Here is a 23877-nt window from a genome sequence, read left to right as displayed (position 1 = left end):
GAGTTCAAATTCTGCATCAGGGTCAGGCCAGCTTTGGTATTAAGCAGGAACTTACTTAAGTTGATTTGAGTAGGTTGTTTGTGGGCAAAGGAACGCCTGGAAAGTGGAATGCATTTAAAAGTGTGATGATACGACTTCAGGGCATGTATGTTCCTGTTAGAGTGAATGGCAAGGCAGATGGGTGTAAGGAAGCTTGGACGAAGAGAGAAATTGAGGCTCTAGTCAGTAAAAAGAAGGAGGCATGGGACAGGTTTAGACAGCTGGGATCAAGTACATCATGATTTGTACATCAGTGGAGCTGCACACTAAATCTCGTTGCACTGACGTGCAATGACAATAAAAGATATATTATATTAAGTGTATCCCTGGATGAGTTTCGAGAATTGACGATCATATGTAAGAAGGAAATCAAGAGGGCAAAATGGGGGCATGAGATAGCTCTGGAAGGTAATAATGGAATTCTAAAGAGATTTTGTAAGTACATTAAGGGAAAGAGGATGACTTGAGAGAGATTAGGACCCCTCAGAAACCAAAGCAGTCATCTCTATGTGGAGCAGCCGGAGATGGGCATAGTCCACACTGAGTATTTCTCCTCTGTTTTTACTGTGGAGAAAGACATGAATACTGGGGAACTTGAGACAGATAATGAAAGTGGCTTGAGGACATTCAGTATTATCTAGGAGGTGTTGAACGTCTTAAGGAATATAAAGGTAGACAATTATCATAAGCATGATAAGAAGTATCCGAGGACACCGTGAGAAGCTAGAGGGGAAATTGCAGGCGCCGTGGCTGAGATATATGAATCATTAATAGCCTGAATACTGCAGGGTGGCTAATGTTGTGTCTCTATTTAAAAAGGACTGCAAGGAAATGTCTGGGAATCATAAACCAGTGAGCCTAACATCTGATAGGCAAGTTATTGGAGAATAATCTGGGAGATAAGATACAGTGACCTCCATAATGTTTGGGACAAAGACTCATCATTTATTTATTTGCCTCTGTACTCCACAATTTGAGATTTGTAATAGAAAAAATCACATGTGGTTAAAGTAAGTAAGTAAGCAAGTAATTTTTATTTATGTAGCACTTTTAAATCACATCACGTTGAAGCAAAAGTGGTTTACAGGGAAGAAATTAGATTACCATACATCCATATAAAATAAAAAATAAAAAAAAGACACAATACACTATAGGATTCAACATGAACGTCCCCCCACAGCAGAATCAACACTTTCCATTGTGAGGGAGGGCACCAAAAAGTCCAGTCCTCCTCCTCGTAGTCCACCCGAGGTCAGGGACTATTTGAGGCTTCCGCAGCCAATCGCCACAACGGCGACCCGATTTTACAGGCCCTCCTGCCGGAAAGATGGAACTCCGGCGTCGGGTGAACACTCCTCAGCAGCTTGGAATATCTGGAGTGGCCGCTTCCTCCCCGGATACCGCGGCTCCCGAAGCTCCGTTGGAGCTCCGTTGGAGCTCCGACTCTGGCGATCTCGGATCCCAGGCTTTGCGGTATTTTAAATTCAGCGCCGCCCGCGGCTGGACGCTCCGCAGCCACAGCTCCTCGGATGTTGGAGTCGGCGGTCACAGCACTCCGGAGCTTACCGCACGGCGGCCTGGGTAGGGCATCGCCCGCTCCGTGATGGTGTCCCAGCAAAGTGCACATTGTCAGATTTTATCAAAGGGTGTTTTTATATATTTTGATTTTACCATGTAGAAATTACAGCTGTGTTTATACATAGCCCCCCCCCCCCCCCTTTTTTCAGGGTACCATAATGTTTGGGACACATGGTTTCACAGGTGTTTGTAATTGCTCAGGGGTGTTTAAATTATTAAGTTTATTAAGGGTTTGGGCACGCTAGAGCCAGGAAACATATTCCCGATGTTGGGGGAGTTGAGTATAGGAGCAAAGAGGCCCTTCTGCTGTTGTACGGGGCCCTAGTGAGACCACACTCGGAGTATTACATGCAGTTTTGGTTTCCAAATTTGAGGAAGGACATTCTTGCTATTGAGGGAGTGCAGCGTAGGTTCACAAGGTTAATTCCCGGGATGGCGAGACTGTCATATGCTGAGAGAATGGAGCGGTTGGGCTTGTATAGTCTGGAATTTAGAATGATGAGAGGGGATCTTATTGAAACATAAGATTATTAAGGGTTTGGACACGCTAGAGGCAGGAAACATGTTCCTGATGTTAGGGGAGTCCAGAACCAAGGGCCACAGTTTAAGAATAAGGGGTAAGCCGTTTAGAATGGACAAGAGGAAACACTTTTTCACACAGTGAAACAGTCTGGAATTCTCTGCCTCAGAGGGCAGTGGAGGCCTCTGGTTAGCCACAAAAATAGGATGGCCAGGTTACAATTTGCCAAGAAGTACTTAAAAGAGCAACCACAGTTCTCGACAAATGTCTAGTGGAAAAATTACACGATTAACTTATACAGAGTGATGGCAAGATCAAAGTATGGAGGAGAGAAGGAACTGCCCAAGATCCAAAGCATACCACCTCATCTGTGAAACACGGTGGTGGGGTGTTATGGCCTGGGCATGTATGGCTGCTGAAGGTACTGGCTCACTTATCTTCATTGATGATACAACTGCTGATGGTAGTAGCATAATGAATTCTGAAGTGTATAGACAAATCCTATCTGCTCACGTTCAAACAAATGCCTCAAAACTTATTGGCCGGCGGTTCATTCTACAGGAAGACAACGATCCCAAATATACTGCTAAAGCAACAAAGGAGTTTTTCAAAGCTAAAAAAGTGGTAAATTCTTGAGTGGCCAAGTCAATCACCCGATCTGAACCCAATTGAGCATGCCTTTTATATGCTGAAGAGAAAACTGAAGAGGATTAGCCCCCAAAACAAGCATAAGCTAAAGATGGCTGCAATACAGGTCTGGCAGAACATCACCAGAGAAGGCACCCAACAACTGGTGATGTCCATGAATCGCAGACTTCAAGCAGTCATTGCATGCAAAGGATATGCAACAAAATACTAAACATGACATTGCTGTGTCACAAACATTATGGTGCCCTGAAATGGGGGGACTACGTATAAACACAGCTGTAATTTCTACATGGTGAAATCAAAATGTGTAAAAATAATGTTTATTAAAATCTGACATGTGATTTTTTTCTATTACAAATCTCAAATTGTGGAGTACAGAGGCAAATAAATAAATGATGGGTCTTTGTCCCAAACATTATGGAGGACACTAGATAGGGGGTCAAGAAGGATTTTGGTGCATTGGCTTTCATCAGTTAAGACATTGAGTATAGAAGTTGGGATGTTATGTGACAGTTGTTCAAGACATTGGTGAGACCACATCTGGGGTATTGTGTTCAGTTTTGGTCACCCTGCTATAGGAATGGTGTTGTTAAGCTGCAAAGAGTGCAGAGAGTATGTTGCCAGGACTTGAGGGCCTGAGCTAAAGGGAGAGGTTAGGCAGGCTACAGCTTTACTCCATGGAACGCAGGAGGATGAGGGGTGATCTTATAAAACTGTATGATCATGAAGGGAATATATAGGGTAGATACACGGTCTTTTACCCAAAGTAGGGGAATCAAGAATCAGAGGACATACAATAGGTATAAGTGAGAGGGGAAAGGTTAAATAGGAATCTGTGGGCCAATTTCTTTTACACAAATGGTGGTGGGTATATGTAACATATATGAAGCTGCCCGGAGGTAACCAAGGCAGGTACTATAACAACAGTTCAAAGACATATGGACAAGTACATGGATAGGAAAGGTTTAGAGGGATACGGCCAAAACACGGACAGGTAAGACTAGTGTACATGGGGTATATTTGTCAGCATGGGCAAGTTGAGCCGAAGGGTCTGGTTCCATGCTGTATTATTCCATGATTATAAACTATTATTTTCTAACATTACCATCATTAGCCTGTAAAATAGGGAGTATTGAAAACACATTAGTGAGAAGGCATTTGATTGGTAGAGATGTACGTCGCCTTTTATTTTTGCTAATACATCAATATGTTTTGCCAATGCAATATGTCTTTTGGTGTTTGTTTTCTTTTTACTATCTCACTTCGACTTTATTGGTCTTAGAAATCCTTTATACACAGCTATTATTTATTTATCACAGAATAAACAGCTTTGTCGGGTCATTCGCTTTGAGGTAATTTCCCCTTCTAAAGGCTCTTTCAGTTCCCAGTGTTGTATCCTCAATCATTTCTCATAAATGAGTTACTACCAATAACAAGGTGCAAATTAGTGTTTTTCTTCTCCCGGTGAAACAAGATTACATTCCTTGCTTCACCTAGGCAAATTAGTTTTTACTTCAGAGAAGCCAGTTTGAGAACCAAGCTCAGAGATATTTAAAATGTATGATTCCTTGGTTCGGTGCACGGTAGAGAGCATTCTGATTGGTTGCATCGTGGTCTGGTTCGGCAACTTGAACGTCCAGGAGCAAAAAAGACTACAAAAAGTGGTGGCCACTGCCCAGTTCATCACCGGCTCTGACCTCCCCACCGTCGAAGGGATCTATTGTAGTCGCTGCCTCAAAAAGGCATCCAAAATCATCAAGGACCCACACCATCCTGGCCACACACTCATTGCCATCAGGAAGAAGTTTCAGGAACAGCTTCTTCCCTACAGCCATCAGGCTATTAAACACAACAATAAATAAGCTCTGAGCTCTGAACTGTAAAATTACTATATTATTATTTGCTATTTGCACCATATTTGTTATTTATTGAACTTTTTATTTTTTTCTCTTCCCCTGTTATGTGCTATCTTTACATTTTCACATATTCTGTTGTGCTGCAGCAAGTAAGAATTTCATTGTCCTCATTGGGACATATGACAATAAAACACTCTTGACTCTTCCATGCGCTGTCCTTTTAAAATAGTATTGTCTGTAGATTAACTTTCACCAGGAGGCTGAAAACCAGTTTCTCCGATTAATAACTGAGCATGTGAAAAAGATAGCAATTCTTAATTTCTGGCAACTTGAAACTGCACATTTGGGAACAAAATTAGTTTTGCACAGTTGGCAGACCACTTCCAGAAAATAAAAAATACTTGGACAAGTGCTTCTAGTATAATTCATTCAAGGTGTGCATAACATTTGAGGTTATACAGCAGACCTCAGCAAATGATATCAACTGATGAATTCTATATGTGATCATATGCATGGTTATAAATTATGTTAGTAGTTAATAGGTTAAAAACAACCATCCCAGAACAGAAAAAAATGGCAATTTTCAGTTTGAACAAATATTTGGAATTGTCACATACAAGAATGGTTAATGATCCATGAAGTTATCGGGTAGTTTTAACAAGTCATTGTTGGTAATTAAACTCTGAAATTGATATAACTACACATTTAAACTGGATCTACATGAAATAACAGTGATGCTGTGAAATTACATTTTCATTCTCATTCTTCTTGGAGAGCTGCGTGCATGACTGGTTGTAGTGAGATAGGACACAATTGATCCACTCTAACATCTCCCATGGTATCCAAGTCCTCTACAGCAGGCTAATGAGCTAATTGTTACTACGGAAATAGGATAAATTAGAGGTATAGATAAAGACCTGTGTGGGAAAACTATCAGGAGCAATTAATTCCATGCTCTTCTGTACCTGAATAGTTCAGTATCAATAACTAGGATGCTACACAATTGTTGAGGTGGAAAATGGAACTGGTAGTTTAACAACCAAGATTTCACCTGTAAGGGATGGCGGAAGACAAAATAGGACACTTGCGGACTAGAATACCATTGTGTTGCTATCTCATTGGAGAACAGAAGGAACAGAAAGGAGATGGGTCTTGGAAGTAGGATTTAACCCCTTACCAAACCCGAGAATGAACTGGGGATCACAACCTAGAACCGCCAATCAAAAAGGGTTTGGAATTCAAGGAACACAGTCTCCTCTCCAAACTTGGGCCGACCACATTGTGCCTTGATAGTGTGCTATGCAAACTGAGTGCTTGTATATTGTCTTTACAATTAATAGTTTGCATAAAATGTATATATTTTACCAGTTGTCAGCAGTGTGTCTCTGGTAGTGCTAGTTTGGTACAACAGTGCAGTGACTGACATAAGACAAGAAATATTGTTATTTTTGTCTGTTGATAAATTTATATTAGTGTGGGAGTGAAGATTTGGTACCTACCATAAAATATTATTTTTCAAATTCTCCGGCTGGGATAAGTTTGAAATTAAAATTACATAGAGAATGAACATAAACACATTTTACCATTCTTTTTCATTTCGAATGACTGAAATTACAATATTGGTTAATTACAATATTGATATAAGGGCATTTTGATATAAATGTTGCTGTTTCAGCATTGGTTTTGATCTGTAAAAATAGAATAATCAGTAGAAAAAATATTGTAAATAAACATATGAAAATTGCAGGCTATGTATTGTTTTTAAGTAAGTTATATTTTGCAAACTTTCAGCACCTCGATAATTTTTTGCCCCAGATGCAATTGTAAAAATAGTGATGTACATTTATGAGTCGGTGTTCAAACAGTAACAACAGATAATTTAGAGTTCAGTTGAACTATAAAATTCTGTCAATGTTACAAAAATAAACACTAATGGTATTAATATTATCACATAAATATATGAATGAGCTATAAAAATCTTATATTAACAACAGGTTGTGACATTGCTCGGGAAAATGGAACGCCTCCGCAGTTCTCCTCTTCATGCTAATATTTCTACAGCTCTTGACCGACATTTAGAAGCCATTCATGTCACCCAAGCTCGCAGGAAAGATGAAATAGTAAATGCTGCTAATAGACAGAGGCAAGGAGCACCAAGATACCAGGATGACCGAGGTACCATCATAAATTTGTTGTTTAATAATTTTATATTGGTCATCTATAGGGTAATTGAACAACTTATGACTTCCAAAATTTCTGAATACAATCAATATAATCGTAGATGACTAACATTTGTGGAGAAGCAATATTAGTTCTGCAATAATTTATCCACTTGAAATGTAAATTATATCTAGCATTGCCTGTTTAATCCACAGCATAATTTATCATATCTTGAAATTGAATTATTGAATGGTACAATGACAATGGAGGCTCTTTCTCAATAAGTCGATTTGATCCATGTTATTAGATTTATTTTCTAGACTTCATGCGAAAGATACTCTTGAAAACAGATAAATAATAATTGTTGTGACCTGTCTGCCCAACACAACCAGCTGGCTTCAATAGACTTTTCATGTGATATAATGTTCTGGGGGTTCAGATTAAATGGAAGACAATCATCATTTAACCCCTTCTGCTTAACTTGGCTTTCCATAAGGTTCTACTCTGCCATTTTTCCTTTGCTGTATTCTTTCTCAAAGGTTGGCAAATTTGTTTCCACCACCCATTCAATCAAATTATATTTATAGTACAGAGAATGAGGTTGACTCAGGGAAGTTTAATTTGGATAGTAATATTTGCCCAATGCTATTTCAAGAATTTGTTTGCTTGCAGTTGGAGTAATATTCAGCTTCTGCTTGATATGTTATCAGTGCGCTCTAATGCTTTGTACTATTTGCACAAATAGACTCACTCATATTTTTCATGTACAGATGTTCTTGCTTTGGCTATTGCGGTCAAAGAAATGGCTGTAGCTACACGGAAAGCACGGACTGCTTTGTGGTGTGCCCTCCAAATGACTTTACCCAAAACACCAAATGCCAATCCAGATGACCAAGTTGAAGCAGAAAGGGAACTGCACGATCTTGTGACCAACGGAGACAAAAACTATCAAAATAGAAGCAACTACTATAGTGGGGAAAAGAATGAAGTAGCAAAAACTCGCATTGATTAGAGAACTGCTAGAAAATCAAATAATAGACTGAAAAGTCACATAATAAATTATTCTATTCATTATTATCTTTAAAGTAACACAAATATGAATTGGTTAAGTAAAAGTAATTATAAGCGATGTAATATGTAGTCATGTTTGGTTAGTAAATAGATATCTATCTATTGAGACACATAATATGAAGCTTACATAAAATCTCACAACCATAATTTAACAAGATCATTTTACTTCATGGTTTGGTAAACTGTTCTTGTCAAATCTTTACAATCAAAGTGACTAAATCTCCTTAGTCAGGAAATTTTAATCTAATGTTTGTTTTAGTTTCTTCAAGATGTTTGTTATTTATTACACATAAAATTTATAAAAAAAAGGTCATGGCTTTCTTTGACATGACCTCTATTTGGTGAAGGTGATGAACAAGTGCATCAAGGTGCAGTCTTTTGGTAAGAAGTATAAGAGCTAAAAATCAATAAGTGAAATAAAATATTTAATGCCACAACAGTAAGTGGAGATTAATGAAACCAGTACATATACTGCAATTATCCTGTTAAGTAAACGTTTATCATAGTTTAGATTTAGCGGTTCTGTTTATATTTATATTACCCTAATCTGGTTAGACCCTCTGTTTATATAATTGAAGTTACAGATAATGTGCAATGGTCACAGACTTTGTATAATATATTACTGATGCCTGGAAATATGAAAGTAATGATATTGAAGATAATTCATTGGAAAATACCATTAATTATTATTGTTCGCAGTTTGATATTTATGCAGTGAATAAGAGCTATCCAGGAGTAATAATAAGGCATTAATTTCACTTTAAAATTTAGGTAATATCAGATTGCAAATAAGATGTATAAGTATTCTGATGTGGAAAGGTGAAATTACCGCCTCAGGTTTACGCTATGTTAATATATTATACTTTGAATTTCTTGGATCACTTCAGTTAGAGTTTAGATTTTTTTTGCCAAAAGTTAATATTATGTAGATGCATGATAATATCTACACAGAATAATTAACAATTTGTTACACAAGGTACACAGTGGCATATACAAGACAGTCATTTTTAAGTTACTTTACTTTTTTCCCCTCATTCTCTCGCTCTGACATCTTTGGTTGAGGGTTCAGGCTATTTTTTAAACATTGTAGTTCTGTGGCTGATAACACCCATACTAACTCGCCAAATAACATTCCTCTTACGTGTTGAGTACATCACTTTATCGTGTGAGATCAACACCAAAGGTTGATATTTTTCTCATCTAATCTTCATATATACTTTGGATAGCAATCACGAACAGAAACCATTTCCTAGCCCAGGGAATGTTATTGTGGCTGAGATAAGCTAATTCAGCACGGACCAGGAATTGAATTTCTGGTCTACCTAGTTTGGTATAATGACAGATACTGGATTTAGTTGTTATCCATCAGGGAAGCTGTGAGCGGTTAACATTTTCATATATCACTGTTGTTGATGCGTATTTTATTTATATGTTTAAAAATCATTTCAAATAGTTTAAATCATTTTTGTTGATGTTAAGCAGATTTGCTTGTGCCTACGTAGTGAGAAGCTACATGATGGCAATATATGATGCAGTTGATATCCCACTATTAATTGTGCTTGTATATGCTAGAATAGATTAACAGAATCTATACTGGAAAAGAAACCACATTACATAAATTATATGCATTAATCAATTGTATTTGATGAATGCTAATCACAGAAAGCAGATGACTTTCAGCAACAAGAGCATTTTCAGAGAAAAGTGAAAAGGAATACAAAAAAATGACTTTATGCAATGATACAAAACCTTGTAAAATGAAGCAGACAAATCCAAACTCCAAAACAGTTACAAGAAATACTGCTTCATTAACAAAAGCATAACCAAGTACTATTTAAAATATAAATCTTACTTTATTATTGAGGATCTTTGCAGTGGATGTTACACTGGCTACAGTGTGTTGTACCTCTGTAGTAAAACTACAGAAATAATGCATTATCCAACAATCTAGATGTGTTGATTTAGTGAATTTCTTTTGTATTTGGAATGTGTTAACATTTACTAAGTTTGAAGCGTACATTTATTTTAATTAGTGCTAACATGCCTCTCATATTTAGTATTTGTTAGATTTTTTTTAATGTAGTTATGAGGCAACTTGTTTATAATGTGTACAGTCTGTAAAAGTTGATGGCTTATTTTCCTTTTGGACATCAGTAGTACTATTCAAAAAATTTGTAATAGTGAGCTGTTCTGCATTTCTGATATGAAATCTAGAACGTTTAACTGTTAAATGCGTCCACACAAACAAGTTTAATATTATGTCAGGAAATGTTTAATAATCTTCACAGGACATGTACTTGCAACCAAAGTGAATTGCTTCAAACTTGACAGTATTGTACTTGATTTGGTGGTACATGCCAAGCTAAATTGTCATTCATTTCTAATTCATTGATCGAAAATATTTGTAAATATCTTTAAATCATTTAGAAATACCTTAAATGATTTTGAGACATTTGACCCTAGATTACTTTTGAGAAGTTAGCCACTCGGAGACATAAATCTGCGATATCATCAAAATTAATTTGTCTTACCTGGTGTATTTGTCACTTAGATATACTGTATCTTAATGTGATTTCCAGGGATTTTCCTAAAAATAATACATTTCTTCCATTATATGAAATACCATAAGGTTTTAATATTTTCCTTGAAAACAATTTCAACTATTTTGTTTAATAGTGCATCTTGATGTTATCCAGAAGGCATTTTAATGCATTCTTCAATTATATTTAAGATATGTCCAAATAAATGTGATGTATCAGATATCTTTAATATGGTAATTTGTGTTGTACAATTAACTTAAGGAACAAGAATCTTTTGACCTTTGAGTTTATGAATTGAATTCTTCTTTAGATTAATGAATGAAAGAAACATATCTTTGTCATGTGTGATAAATTGATCAGGAATACAGTATGAAAAACCTCCTAGATGTTTAAATGTTTATGTGATCAATGAAATACTTGGTAATGTAATACATAACTGCTGAAATAGTTATCTCATGAGGAGTCAACAGAAGGTTGTGCATTTCAAAAGAGTACGTGGTGACTGCTTGAAACAATGTCATTTAAAAATGGAGTTAACCCAAGTTCCAAAATTAATATTTAAGAAGTTGACTTTGTATCAAAGGTGGTGAAATTTTTGATTTTCCTAAGTTAAAGTTGATATATTTTACTGAACTGTGTAAGTTACTGAAAATATAACATTAAATTAATAAAATATTGATCTAATTTATATTATTAATCATTTTTACGATGTACAATAGTGGAATGTTTAACATACCTGAATAGAAATAGTTATGTCTCCGAGAACATTAAAATCAGAAGATTGGGGGGAGGGGAGTCCAGGTATTTTAAAAATGTGAGAATGCGAAAGATGTAAATAACAGAATGAAAAATCATCAGCTAAATAAATTAAGCCCAGAATCAGCATGGAGTACAGTAACTCAGATAAAAGTAAATAACAGAAATGCATTGGCCACAAATTGTTTGTGTTATGGATGCCAAATTTATTCCACCATTGTGACATTTCCAGCACAAAGAATATTGGGGAGTTTTGCCTCCCAGAAGCACACAGAATAATCAAATAATGTCAGTCAGCATATTGTTCCCAATTTTAAAATAGGAAACCTTTTAGAGGAACTCAGCAAATCAGATAGCATTTGCAGAGGCAAATAGACAGTCGCCATTTTGGTTTGAGGTGCCCCATCAAAATTGGAAACTTCAACTGTCCCTCCACAAATGTTGCCTGACTTGTCGACTTCATCCAGCAACTCTATTTTATTTTACTCTAGATTCCAGCATCTGCAGTCTCTTGTTCCTTCAATTCTGATTTGATGTCAGTGCATACTGATTACTGTTTTACACATTAGGAAATGGTTATGCATTAACATTGCTTGGTTAAACATATCTTCAGCAAACGGAAAGAACTTCCCCATTACTAATTTAAGGGATTTATCAAGTATTTGCAGGTTAGTTGTTCAATCATTCTTTGTTAAATCATGTTTACTACTTCCTTAAAAGTTGCAGAATTTAATAGAAAGCACAGGAAATACATTCTTGCCATGGAGGGAGGACAGAGAAGGTTCACCAGACTGATTCCTGGGATGGCAGGACTTTCATATGAAGAAAGACTGGATAGACTCGGTTGTACACGCTAGAATTTAGAAGATTGAGGGGGGATCTTATAGAAACTTACAAAATTCTTAAGGGGTTGGACAGGCTAGATGCAGGAAGATTATTCCCGATGTTGGGGAAGTCCAGAACAAGGAGACACAGTTTAAGGATAAGAGGGAAGTCTTTTAGGACCGAGATGAGAAAATCATTTTTTACACAGAGAGTGGTGAATCTGTGGAATTCTCTGCCACAGAAGGTAGTTAAGGCCAGTTCATTGGCTAGATTTAAGAGGGAGTTAGATGTGGCCCTTGTGGCTAAAGAGAAGGCAGGTATGGGATATTGATTTGGATGATCGGCCATGATCATATTGAATGGCGGTGCAGGCTCGAAGGGCCGAATGGCCTACTCCTGCACCTATTTTCTATGTTTCACAGATGCTGCTTGTGCTCAAAATTCCAGCATCTGCTGTTACTGCATTTCCTTGAAACTAAAGGTCTCAAGGCTTCTGCATTTTTCTTTTGGAGTCTGCAACAAGATAATGAGCTGAGAGGCGTAGGGCAGGCTAAACCACTGGAAGAGAGGAAGACTTATCAGGCCAAGTCAACATGAAGCACTTGACCCTCAGCAAACACCTATGCTTCAGTAAAGATACTTCAGAAAGGATACTTTACTTAACTAGTCCTGCCATCTTTCTAGTGGAAATTTTTAAAAACCAGAATGGCATTAGCAAGGGACCATGTTTATTGCTTCTCACCCTCCCACCACCCTCCTCTCGTTTCTGAGCACTTCGATTGCAAAAATCAGAAGCCTTCCCTTTAACGCTCAACCTTTAACAGTGCATTAATTCACTTGGTCTTTTCACTCTAACGTGAAATTGGGCATATTGGGCTCATTTTAAAATTGTGCTTCTTAAAACTTTCTCGAAAACACCCCAATTCCAAGACCTCAATCCTTCTCCATGTTGCTAGTTCTGACATGAACCAGTAATGCTAGCTGCTCCAATTTTCCATATCCATACCAAAAATGTTTGGTGCTGTCTCCTTGGCATCTTTTATCCTAGCACCAAAGAGGCAACACATTTGAAACTTATATTTAAGGTTAAGGACGTACCATTGTATACCTCTAGCATCTCCTTCCCACAAACTATGAAATCAATATTGCATTTCTAACCTAATCTTTTTCTCCCAATTTGGTTCTTTAGCCATGTTCTGGGTTGCAATTCTTCAAGATGTCCAACCCTTCACCACCCTGTCACATCAAGTACTGGCTTTAGAGACACACATAATGCCTCCAGATCTATCTACCTTATATTTTTTAATGGATTTTACCTTCCCAGTCTCAGGTGGAGGATTAAATGTAAAGTTCACCCCACTCTGACCAAATACCCAAAGAATACTCTTCAAATTTAATCCCAATTAAAAAATTACCAAAGCAGTACTTCCTTTCCTCAACTTCACCCAATTACTGTGTGTACTTAATTCCAACTTTTGCACTATGTTGTGGCTGCACTCTGTACCATCATTAATATAACCGTGAAACAGTTAAGAAATTTCAATGAAGATCTGATCTTAAAATACTATCACGCTTATCCACTGTCCAGAATTTATAATGTCAGATTTTTGTTCTCATCTACTAATTGCTCATACCCAACTAATTCCCAGAAAGCTCTCATCACTTGACCAAGATGACCAGAGAAATTTCAACATTGACTCCTGACTTGTGAAAAATCACAAGAGGTAGTAATGTAGAATAATAAGATTTAGATTTTCAATATAACCCACAACATTTTTCCACGGACACTAGCTCAATAAGCCAATATTTAGTTATTGACCAACTACTTGTGATTGCTTTGAAGTTGCATTTCTCAAGATTTATTAAGCAATCAACACACATATATCCCATTACTTCATGAAGGCTCCTTACGTATAAGTACAACTTCTATACCTTCAGCAGTACTAGTAGGTGCCAGGGGTTACGTGGAGAAGGCAGGAGAATGGGATTCGGAGGGAGAGATAGAATGGCGGAGTAGATTTGATTGGCCGAATAGCCTAATTCTGCTCCTATCACTTGTTGATCGTTCTTCATAGTCGAATAAGACCATGACTAAAGTGTTTTTGTTTGTGGGTCCGGAGATGACTGGTGAGACCGATCCGGGCCCAGAATGCTCGCTCGCATATGGGACACAGTTGGGTGGGTGCTGCAGTAGAAGTTGGAAGTGGCTCGAGCCTTACGCGTAGCGCGTTTCCTCTGAGCTTCTGCGGTGCGCTTCTTCTCAGCTGCATGCGCTCCTGTGGTGATCTTGCTTCGCCCAGCTTGGCGGTACGGGTCCTGAAGTCATGACTTGCACTTGACTTGGATTAAAGTGAGGGAGAGTTGCGCAAAACATCATCCTCACTCTCTCGTCCCGGCCTATCTGGAAGCAGTGGGAAGACGTAGTCAAGACGGCTGGCGATAGGTCAGGATGCAGTGGATGGCCACCAGTGTTCTACGTGAATATTGTGCCCTAATTGCGCTCCACGATGCTTTGCTGGGTCCATCTTCCTACCCGTTGGACCGCCAAATGGTGGTCTCGTATTCCGCAGATCCAGTCTTCACCTTTGCTGAATAAGGTAATAGCCACAAGGCAGCGGAGGTTTGCATTTGGTGTTTATCTTCACCCCTCCAGGATGCTATATGGAGGACGCCTGTGCGTGACTTTGTTTAACGTGAGGAGACTGATGCAGAGACAGCCACCCCACGGTCTTTGACAGATCTGGGTCAGGATATGGTGGCATGGAGTCCAACACGACCGGAGACCCTTTTCTGCTGCAGCCTTCATCCGCCTTCCCAGCTGTTGTGACGCTCCACTAAGGTCAGCCATCGTCCTCCGCCTGTTCCACCGTTGAGGTCTTGGTTGGATTGCTCTTCGTCAGAGACCTCCCGCTCGACCTTACCACCTTGGGTGGCCCTACCAGGAGCAAAGCTCCAGACGGCATCGCTCTCAGGCCCACACAAGCTTCACCACGACAAGGCACTCCACGGAGAAGATCCTATCACTTATGAACTTAGAAGCAGGTCATACAGTCTCTCAAGCCAATCAATAAGGTTGTGACATCTGATTTTGGCCTCAGCTACTTTTCTGTGTGTTTCTTATTTCCTTGATTTACTTATAGACTTACAACCTGCAAAGACCCCCCCTCCTCTATGCCCCACCTCATTCCTTTCCCTATATTCATTTCTCTGGCTTCATAATTTGTGCCTCTTGTACCCTCATGTCACACATTGTCTTTTTTTTTCTGGCCTTTGACCAACCATCTGCCAAAAGCCCCCCCCCCCCCCCCCCCCCCCCACCTGTATCCATCTATCACTTACCAGACTTTGTCCCACCCTCTCTTCCAGCATTCTTCGCCCAACTACAATCAGTCTGAAGGATCCTGACCAACAATGTCACCTATCCGTGTTCTACAGAGCTGCTGTCTTTGATCCACTGAGGTATTCCAGCACCCTATCTTTAACTGTTAGCCCCATAGCCCATTCTCCACTCAAAGTCAGTAGCTTCAGTGCATAAAATATTTTCATTTAATGGAATCTGCATCCCTAAATTGATAATCGAGAAATTTAATCATTTCTGTAAAACAATTTTTAGAAAGCATCTGTAGATTAACCCTTATCAATTCATGCCATTTATAATCTCCACTACACATATACCCTTTACATGGTATTACGGTACTACACAAGGTCAGCTAACTCGCTCTCTTTCTCTCACAAGTCAGCGGAGCTAGATGCGAGCAGCTGGCTGTTGCAATGTTCCTGTTTGCCTATGGAATAAAGATTGATCTTTACCATGTGCGTGTTGCTGTGGATCATTCATAAACATGGTGTCAGAAGTGGTATCTGAACCTACGCCTCCAAAGGAGACCGCTTCAACCACTCAACAAGGGACAGGTTGTCCGCTTGTGGTCACTCCGAGGTTACGACCGCCTCGGAGTCATTCTGGGGTCCACCGCAGAACCACGCTCATACTTGGTCAGTATTGACAACGGCATCTATCGGCAAAACCGCCAACACCTGGTCAATGAACCGGCACCTCCACGTCCTTACCCAGACCAGCCCGCCAGTCTTCCCTCATGCTCCGCGAATGCTACTCCAGCGATTCCTCTGCCGGTGCCAGCGCCATCCCTGCCTTCCCAGTGCCCCCATCTCCACCGGTGTCTTCTCCGTGTTCGCCCGATAAGGGACTTGCTCCCTCGGCGAAGGTTGAGGGGTATTACTGTACACGTGCAGGTCATGTCTGCAAGCCAAACCAGCTGATTGGAAAATTTACCAGCTACACTTGAACTGTGCATGACCCGTTTAGTTTTATGTGCTCACATATGCAGTAAAATAATAAATGCCGCACCTTATACTGGTGTTTTACAATATGCCTCACTGACCACTATATATATGCTTTGTTTCTTTAAGAGGAATGATGTAGATTAACCCTTATTGATTCATGCCATTTATTATCTCCACTACACATATGTGCATGCCACCTGTTACATGGTATTACGGCACTACACAAGGTCAGCTAACTCGCTCGCTCTCTCACAAGTCAGCGGAGCTAGATGCGAGCAGCTGGCTGTTGGGATGTTCCTGTTTGCCTATGGAATAAAGATTGATCTTTACCATGTGCGTGTTGCTGTGGATCATTCATAAACAGTATCCAAGCAACACTTCGATTTTAAGATGACAGTGATCTTTGAAAATCAAAAAACATCAGATATAAGCAAGAAAATGCTGGAAACAATGAGCAGGCAAGGCAACAACTGGAAAAATAAATAACATTTCAGATCGAAGATGTTTCATCGGAACTGGAAAAGACAAAAATATGTTAATTTTAAGTGGACAAGAATGGGGAGGGGTGGGGCAGGCGGAGCTAGTTGGGACGACTAGGACAAATGGAATTTCTGTGATATGGGTGTTGCTGGGATTTCTGTGGAGATTCCTTCAAATGGGTTAGTTGGGGAGAGGAGTGGTGGGGAGGGAATCAGTAAGTTGGAGGGTGGTAATACACAAAAATTGTCATGTATTACAAATTTAAGGGCAATTGGACATGTCCAGTAGGCTGTGCTATTATTGGAAAGAGAAACACTCAGCAATTTGATTTTCAGAAGGAAATGTCAGTTGTGATATAGAGAAAGCAAGTTATATGAAGAGGGAATTTGCTAAGATCGAGAAATCTATAATGTGCCCAGAAAGAAGATGAGGTACATTGCTTACATCCAAGCTTACATTGAACCTCGTTATAACAGTGCAGGAGGTCAATTGATAGCTAGACAATTGGAAGCTCATGGACACCCCCATCCCCATTTCCCCCTCGCACCATGGATCACCACTCGCACCAAAGCAAGTGCTTTGCAAATCAGTGTATACAATATAACTATATGCAAGTATAATCTGCATTTGGTTATCCCATACAAAGGAAGCCACGTTGTGAAAAACAAATGCGATACAATGGATTGGAAGAAATCTAGTGAATCATTGCTAGATTGGTTGGTTGAGTTCATAAATGGTGGGAATGGATGATAGGACCAGCACTGCGTCTCCTGCAGTGGTATAAAGTGTTGAGAAATGGAGTGTGGTTGGTGGCAAAACAAAGTTTGCCTTTGAAACACTGAAGTGGAGGGGATTTGGTGTATCTGATGGGATCTTAGTGGAGCTGGCAGAAATTGCAAAAGGCGATCCACTAAAGGCAGAATCTGGTGGGATGGACGGCAAAGATCGTGCTCCTTGGCCATTTGGCATAGGCATTAGAGTCATAGAGTGATACAGTGTGGAAACTGGCCCTTAGACTCAACTTGCACACTGGCCAACAATGTCCCAGCTACAGCAGTCCCACCTGCCTGCACTTGGTCCATATCCGTCCAAACCTGTCCTATCCATGTACCTGTCTAACTGTTTCTTAAACTATGTGATAGTCCCAGCCTCAACTACCTCCTCTGGCAGCTTGCTCCATGCACCTACCACCGTTAGTCCCAGCCTCAACTAGCACCTCTGGCAGTTTATTCCAAACACCCACCAACCTTAAGGGCCTGTCCCACGATGCGAGTTCACCCAAGAGCTCTCCCGAATTTAAAAAAAATCAAACTCGTGGTACCTCATCACGAGTATTTTTTTACTCTTGGAAATTTTTCACACTATTGAAAAAACTTCACAAGTTTCCGCGTTTCCCGAGTACCTGCCGTTACCATCACGAGCCGCTACGAGACATCCACGAGCTCCGACGTACCCGCTACGTACATTCTACGTACTTACCACGAGTTAATTTTTTTTTAAACTCACGAGAGCTCTTGGGTGAACTTGCATCGTGGGACAGGCCCTTTAGTCCCAGCCTCACCTACCTCCTCTGGCAGCTTGTTCCAAACACCCACCACCCTTTATATGAAAAAGTTACCCCTCGGATTCTTATTAAATCTTTTCACCTTGAACCTATGTCCTCTGGTCCTCGATTTCCCTACTCTGGGCAAGAGACTCTGTGCATTTACCCGATCTTTTCCTCTCATGATTTTGTACACCTCTATAAGATCACCCCTCATCGTCCTGCACTCCAAGGAATAGAGACCCAACCTACTCAACCTCTCCCTATAGCTCACACCCTCAAGTCCTGGCAACATCCTCACAAATCTTTTCTGAACCCTTTCAAGCTTGACAATATCATTCCTATAACATGGTGCCCAGAACTGAACACAATATTCTAAATGCAGTCTCACCAACATCTTATACAACTGCAACATGACCTCCCAACTTCTATACACAATACTCTGACTGATGAAGGCCAATGTGTCAAAAGCCTTTTTGACCACCTTATCAACACCACACGCTGCTCTGTATTAAATTCCATCAACCATTCCTCCGCCCACCTGGCCTATCGATCCAGATCCTGCTGCAATCTTTCACAACCATCTTCAGTATCTGCAAAACCACTCACTTTTGTATCATCAGCTAACTTGTTAATCTTGCCCTGTATGTTCTCATCCAAATCATTGACGTAGATGACAAACCAGCACTGAACCCTGAGGCACTCCACTAGTCACAGGTCACCAGTCCGAGAAGCAACCTACCATCAACCTCTGCTTCCTTCCATGGAGCCAATTTGCTATCCATTCAGCTATCTCTCCTTAGACCCCATGAGAACTAAACATCCAGAGCAGCCTACCATGCACAACCTTGTTGAATGCCTTACTGAAATCCATGTACACAACATCTACAGCTCTGCCCTCATCAACGTCTTCAAACAATCAATCAGATTTGTGAGACAGGACCTCCCACTTACAAAACCATGCTGTCTATCCCTAATCAGCCCTTGCCCATCCAAATGCCTGTATAACCTATCCCTCAGAATACTCTAGTAAATTTCCAACTACAGATGTTAAGCTCACCGGCCTATAGTTCCCAACATTCTCCATGCAGCCCTTCTTGAAAAGAAACACAACATTTGCCACCCTGCAGTCTTCCGGCACCTCTCCTGTGTTTAAAGACGACTCATAAATTTCAACCAGGGCTCCCACAATTTCTTCTCCAATTTCCCACAATGTCCTCTGATATATCTGATCAGGCCCTGGGGATTTGTCTACGCTCATACATGATTCAGTACTTCTTCGACGGTAACACTGACTGCTCTCAAGACACTTCCATTGACTGCTCCGAGTTCTTCCGTCCTACTCTCTTTCTCCTCGGTAGATACAGAGGAGAAATACTTGTTTAATACCTTGCCCATCACCTGTGGTTCCACACAGAGGTGATCGCTTTGATTCCTGAGAGGTCCCACTCTCTCTCTCTGTCTAGTTACCCTTTTCCCCTTATGGATTGATAAAATCTTTTGGGATTTTCCTTAATGCTACCCGCCAGAGTTATCTCCTGGCCCCTTTTTGCCCTTCTGATTTCCTTTTTCAGTTTACTCCTTAGTTCCAGAAACTCCTCCAGGGATGCACGATCCCAGCTGTCTATACCTGTCCCATGCATCGTTCTTGTTTTTGACAAATGCCCCAATTTCACTTGTCAGCCAAGCTTCCTTACGTTTGTCTGCTTTGCCCTTCACTCTAACGGGGACGTACATATCCTGAGCGTTTGCCAGCGCACCTTTAAAAACATCCCACTAGGCCAATTGATTTGATTTGATTTAAATTATTGTCATTGTCTTCAATTAAGAGACAACAAAATTATTTTTCCCTTAGTCATACAAAAAAATAAAATTAAAAAAACACAAAAACACAGAACACAGTAGTCCACAACACAAACATCCCCACAGCGGCTGAGGGAAGGAAGCACAATCCAGTCAACCTCCTCATTGATGTTGCCCAATGTTCACCCGTGGTCGGGGCCTCCCGAGCACTTCATAGTCGCCGCCACGGGCGGCCCGATGTTCAAGCCCTCTCGCCGGGAACGATGGAACCCCGACGTCGAACGGGAGACCATTCTCAGCGGCCTGGACCTCTGAATCGGCCACCTTCCACCGGAGTCTGCGGCTCCCGATGTCCACAGGCCACGCTGGGCGGAGTTTCGCGCTGGCGACCCCCGGCAAAGGGTCCCAGGACTCCGCGATGTTAAAGTCAGCGCCGCCCACGTTGGGAGCTCTGCACCCACAGGAAAGGCCGCGCCAATTCAGTTGGTATGCCGCGAGGGGGGGGGCGAGGACGCGACTCGGATAATAGCCACATCCTCGCCAGGAAGCGACCGAAGGACGGTTCCTGCCTTACCCTACCCGCTCCCCCCACATAAAATACTGAAAAAAACTAAAAAGCCACACTAAACATAACAAAATAAAAAAAGACAACTAGACTGTGGGCGGAGGCAGCTAGCAACAGCGCCACCGGATGTCCAGAAGCCAATGTTCCTTTTCCCTCAAATAACCTGCTCCAGTCAACTTGAGCGAGACCTTCTCTCATACCCTCAAACTTGGCCTTACCCCAGTTGAGCATTTTAACACGTGGACCCGCTCCGTTCCTATTCATTACTATCTTAAACCTAATCAAACTGTGGTCACTGGTCCCAAAAGGCTCCACAGCAAACACTTAATTAACTTGCCCATCCCAATTTCCAAATACTAGATCCAGTGTTGCTCTCTCACATGTGGGGGCCTCTACATACTACTTCAGAAAATTCTCCTGAACACTTTTGAGGAATTGCACCCCATCTAAACCCTTCACACTGATTTTCCCAGTCAATATTGGGAAAGTTAAAATACCCTACAACAACAAATTTATTTAACCTGCAGCTGTCTGCAATCTCTTGGCATATTTGTTCTTCTAATTCCCATTAGCCATTCGGGGGTCTGTAGTACACCCCCAACAAGGTGATCATCCCTTTCTTGTTCCTCAGCTCCACCCATATAGCCTCACTAGACGAACCGTCCGTAATGTCACCTCTTAACCCTGCCGTGACATCCTCCTTAACCAACAATGCAACCCCCCCCCTTTCTTTTTCCCTCACCCCTGTCTCTCCTGAAGCTCCTGTACCCTGGAACATTGAGCTGTAAGTCCTTCCCCTCCCTTAACCAGGTTTTAGTCATGGCTACAACGTCCCAGTCGCTCGTACCTATACATGCCCTAAGCTCATCTGCTGAACCAGTCAAGCCCCTTGCATTAAAATATGTAGTGTAAACCAACCCTCCTTCCTCGCTCTATGCCTTTCACTTGCCTATTCTGCCCACTAACCTTTACCTCCATACCAACTTCTAGCCTCTCACGTGCCTGTCCTGCACAAGATCTCACCCACCTGCCAATCTAGTTTAAACCCTCCCGTGTAGCATTAGCAAACCTTCCCGTGAGGATGGTGGTTCCCAGTAATGTGCAACCTGTCCCTTGTGGGCCTAAACAGCCTGTTCCTGTTTTGCACCATCGGCAAGAGATGTGAGACATGGAGAAGATGCAGTTGACGGCTTTATTCTCCATGGTGGTGATGAAGCACAGTTCAGGATGTGGTTAGACATTTCACAAGTATCTCCGTAGAAAATCGCATTATCAAAGGATCACAGTAACAGTTGTAACAGGAAAACAAGCAATGCAGCTGCCAGCCAGTCTCTCTGACTCAACAAGCGAGCAAATGACCCCTCGATTGCTGTGGCTCAGGGTAGAGGTGGAGAAATGAAAAGGCATGCAGAAATGCCCCATTCCCACCCAGTAGGTGCCCACAGCAGCTAGCAAATCCATCCCGATGGTCTCCCTAATACTCGTTCGTATGTACATGGCATCCATTAAGTCTGGCATTCGAAATCCACGGAGGACCTGGATAATGAGAGGGAAGAGTCATAGAACGACCATGTGATGGTGAAAGAAGGTGGGATTTGGCTGCAAAAGCAATTAAACCTTCAAGTTCCACGAGTGTCGGAAGTGGAAGTGTCTTGAGAGCAGTCAGTGTTATGGTCAAAGAAGTAATGAAGGTACTATCGTGTATGAAGGTAGACAAATCTCCAGGGCCTGATCAGATATATCCGAGGACATCGCAGGAAACTAGAGAGGAAATTGCAGGAGCCTTGGTTGAAATTTATGAGTGGTCCTTAAATACAGGAGAGGTGCCAGAAGACTGGAGGGTGGCAAATGTTGTGCTTCTTTTCAAGAAGGGCTGCAGGGGAAATATCTCGGATATATCTGATCAGCGCCCGCCGGGGGCTCCAACATCAAGACCCGGGGCAGGGCCCTACGTCGCCCGGCGTGGCTTTGAGTGGCCGCGGACTTGCTAGCGCCCGCCGGGGGCTTTGACCTCGACTTCGGGAAAGGAATGGAGAGCAGGGGAGAGACAAGTCTTTGCCTTCCATCACAGTGAGGAGGAGACTCACTTTGATGGATGTTTATGTGAATTGAATTGTGTTGGTGTGTGTCTTGGTTCTTTTTTTGTATGGCTGCAGAAACCAAATTTCGTTTGAACCTCATGTGAGGTTCAAATGACAAATAAAAGGTATTGTATTGTATATTGAAATGCTGGGAACTATAGGCATCTGTTGTTGGAAAGTTACTAGAGAGTATTCTAAGGGATAGGTTATACAGGCATTTGGATGGGCAAGGGCTGATTAGGGATAGACAGCATGGTTTTGTACATGGGAGATCATGTTTCACAAATTTGATTGATTTTTTGAAGACATGACTAAAAAGGTTGATGAGGGTAGAGCTGTAGATGTTGGGTACATGGATATCAGTAAGACATTCAACAAGGTTCCGCATGGTAGGCTGGAAGGTTAGATCGCATGGGATCAAGAGAAGATAGTCAAGAGTGTTTTATTGTCATATGTTCCAGTTAGAACAATGAAATTCTTACTTGCTGCAGCACAACAGAATATGTAAACATAGTACACTGTAAATAATATGATAATTCCAAGGAGATATCGCTAAATTGATAGCAAATTGGCTCCATGAAGGAAGCTGAGGGTGACGGTGGAAGGTTGCTTCTCGGACTGGAGGCCTGTGACTAGTGGTGTACCTCAGGGTTCGGTGCTGGGCCCATTACTGTTCGTCATCTACATCAATGATTTGGATGCGAACTTACAGGGCAAGATTAGCAAGTTTGCCGATGATACAAAAGTTAGTGGCTTTGCAGATATTGAAGATGGTTGTGAATCATTGCAGCAGGATCTGGATCGATTGGCCAGGTGGGCCGAGGAATGGTTGGTGGAATTTCATACAGAGAAGCGTGGGGCATTGCATTTTGGGACATCTAACAAGAGCAGGACCTACACAGTAAATGGTAGGCTTTTGTGTAGTGTTGTAGAACAGAAGGATCTTGGAATGCAGGTGCATGGTTCCTTGAAGATCGAGTCGCAGGTAGATACGGTGGTCAAAAAGGCACATTGGCCTTTATCAGTCAGATTATTGAATATGGAAGTTGGGAGGTCATGTTGCAGTTATATAAGATGCTGGTGAGACTGCATTTAGAATATTGTGTTCAG

The 23877-nt window shown here is 41.2% G+C and overlaps 1 protein-coding gene across 1 annotated transcript in view; it reads left to right on the top strand.

The window, feature by feature from the left end:
* Positions 1 to 7813, top strand: part of meioc (meiosis specific with coiled-coil domain) — a 52369-nt gene extending 44556 nt beyond the window's left edge. Inside the window, exons 8-9 of the mRNA XM_033034799.1 lie at positions 6636 to 6816; positions 7572 to 7813. Of these exons, the coding sequence (XP_032890690.1) occupies positions 6636 to 6816; positions 7572 to 7813 (423 nt within the window). The remainder of the gene's footprint in view (positions 1 to 6635; positions 6817 to 7571) is intronic.
* The last annotated feature ends 16064 nt before the right edge of the window (positions 7814 to 23877 follow it).

The sequence above is a fragment of the Amblyraja radiata genome, chromosome 16, assembly GCF_010909765.2.
Source record: "Amblyraja radiata isolate CabotCenter1 chromosome 16, sAmbRad1.1.pri, whole genome shotgun sequence".
NCBI lineage: Eukaryota > Metazoa > Chordata > Chondrichthyes > Rajiformes > Rajidae > Amblyraja > Amblyraja radiata.
This window is presented reverse-complemented; position numbering and strand designations above follow the sequence as displayed.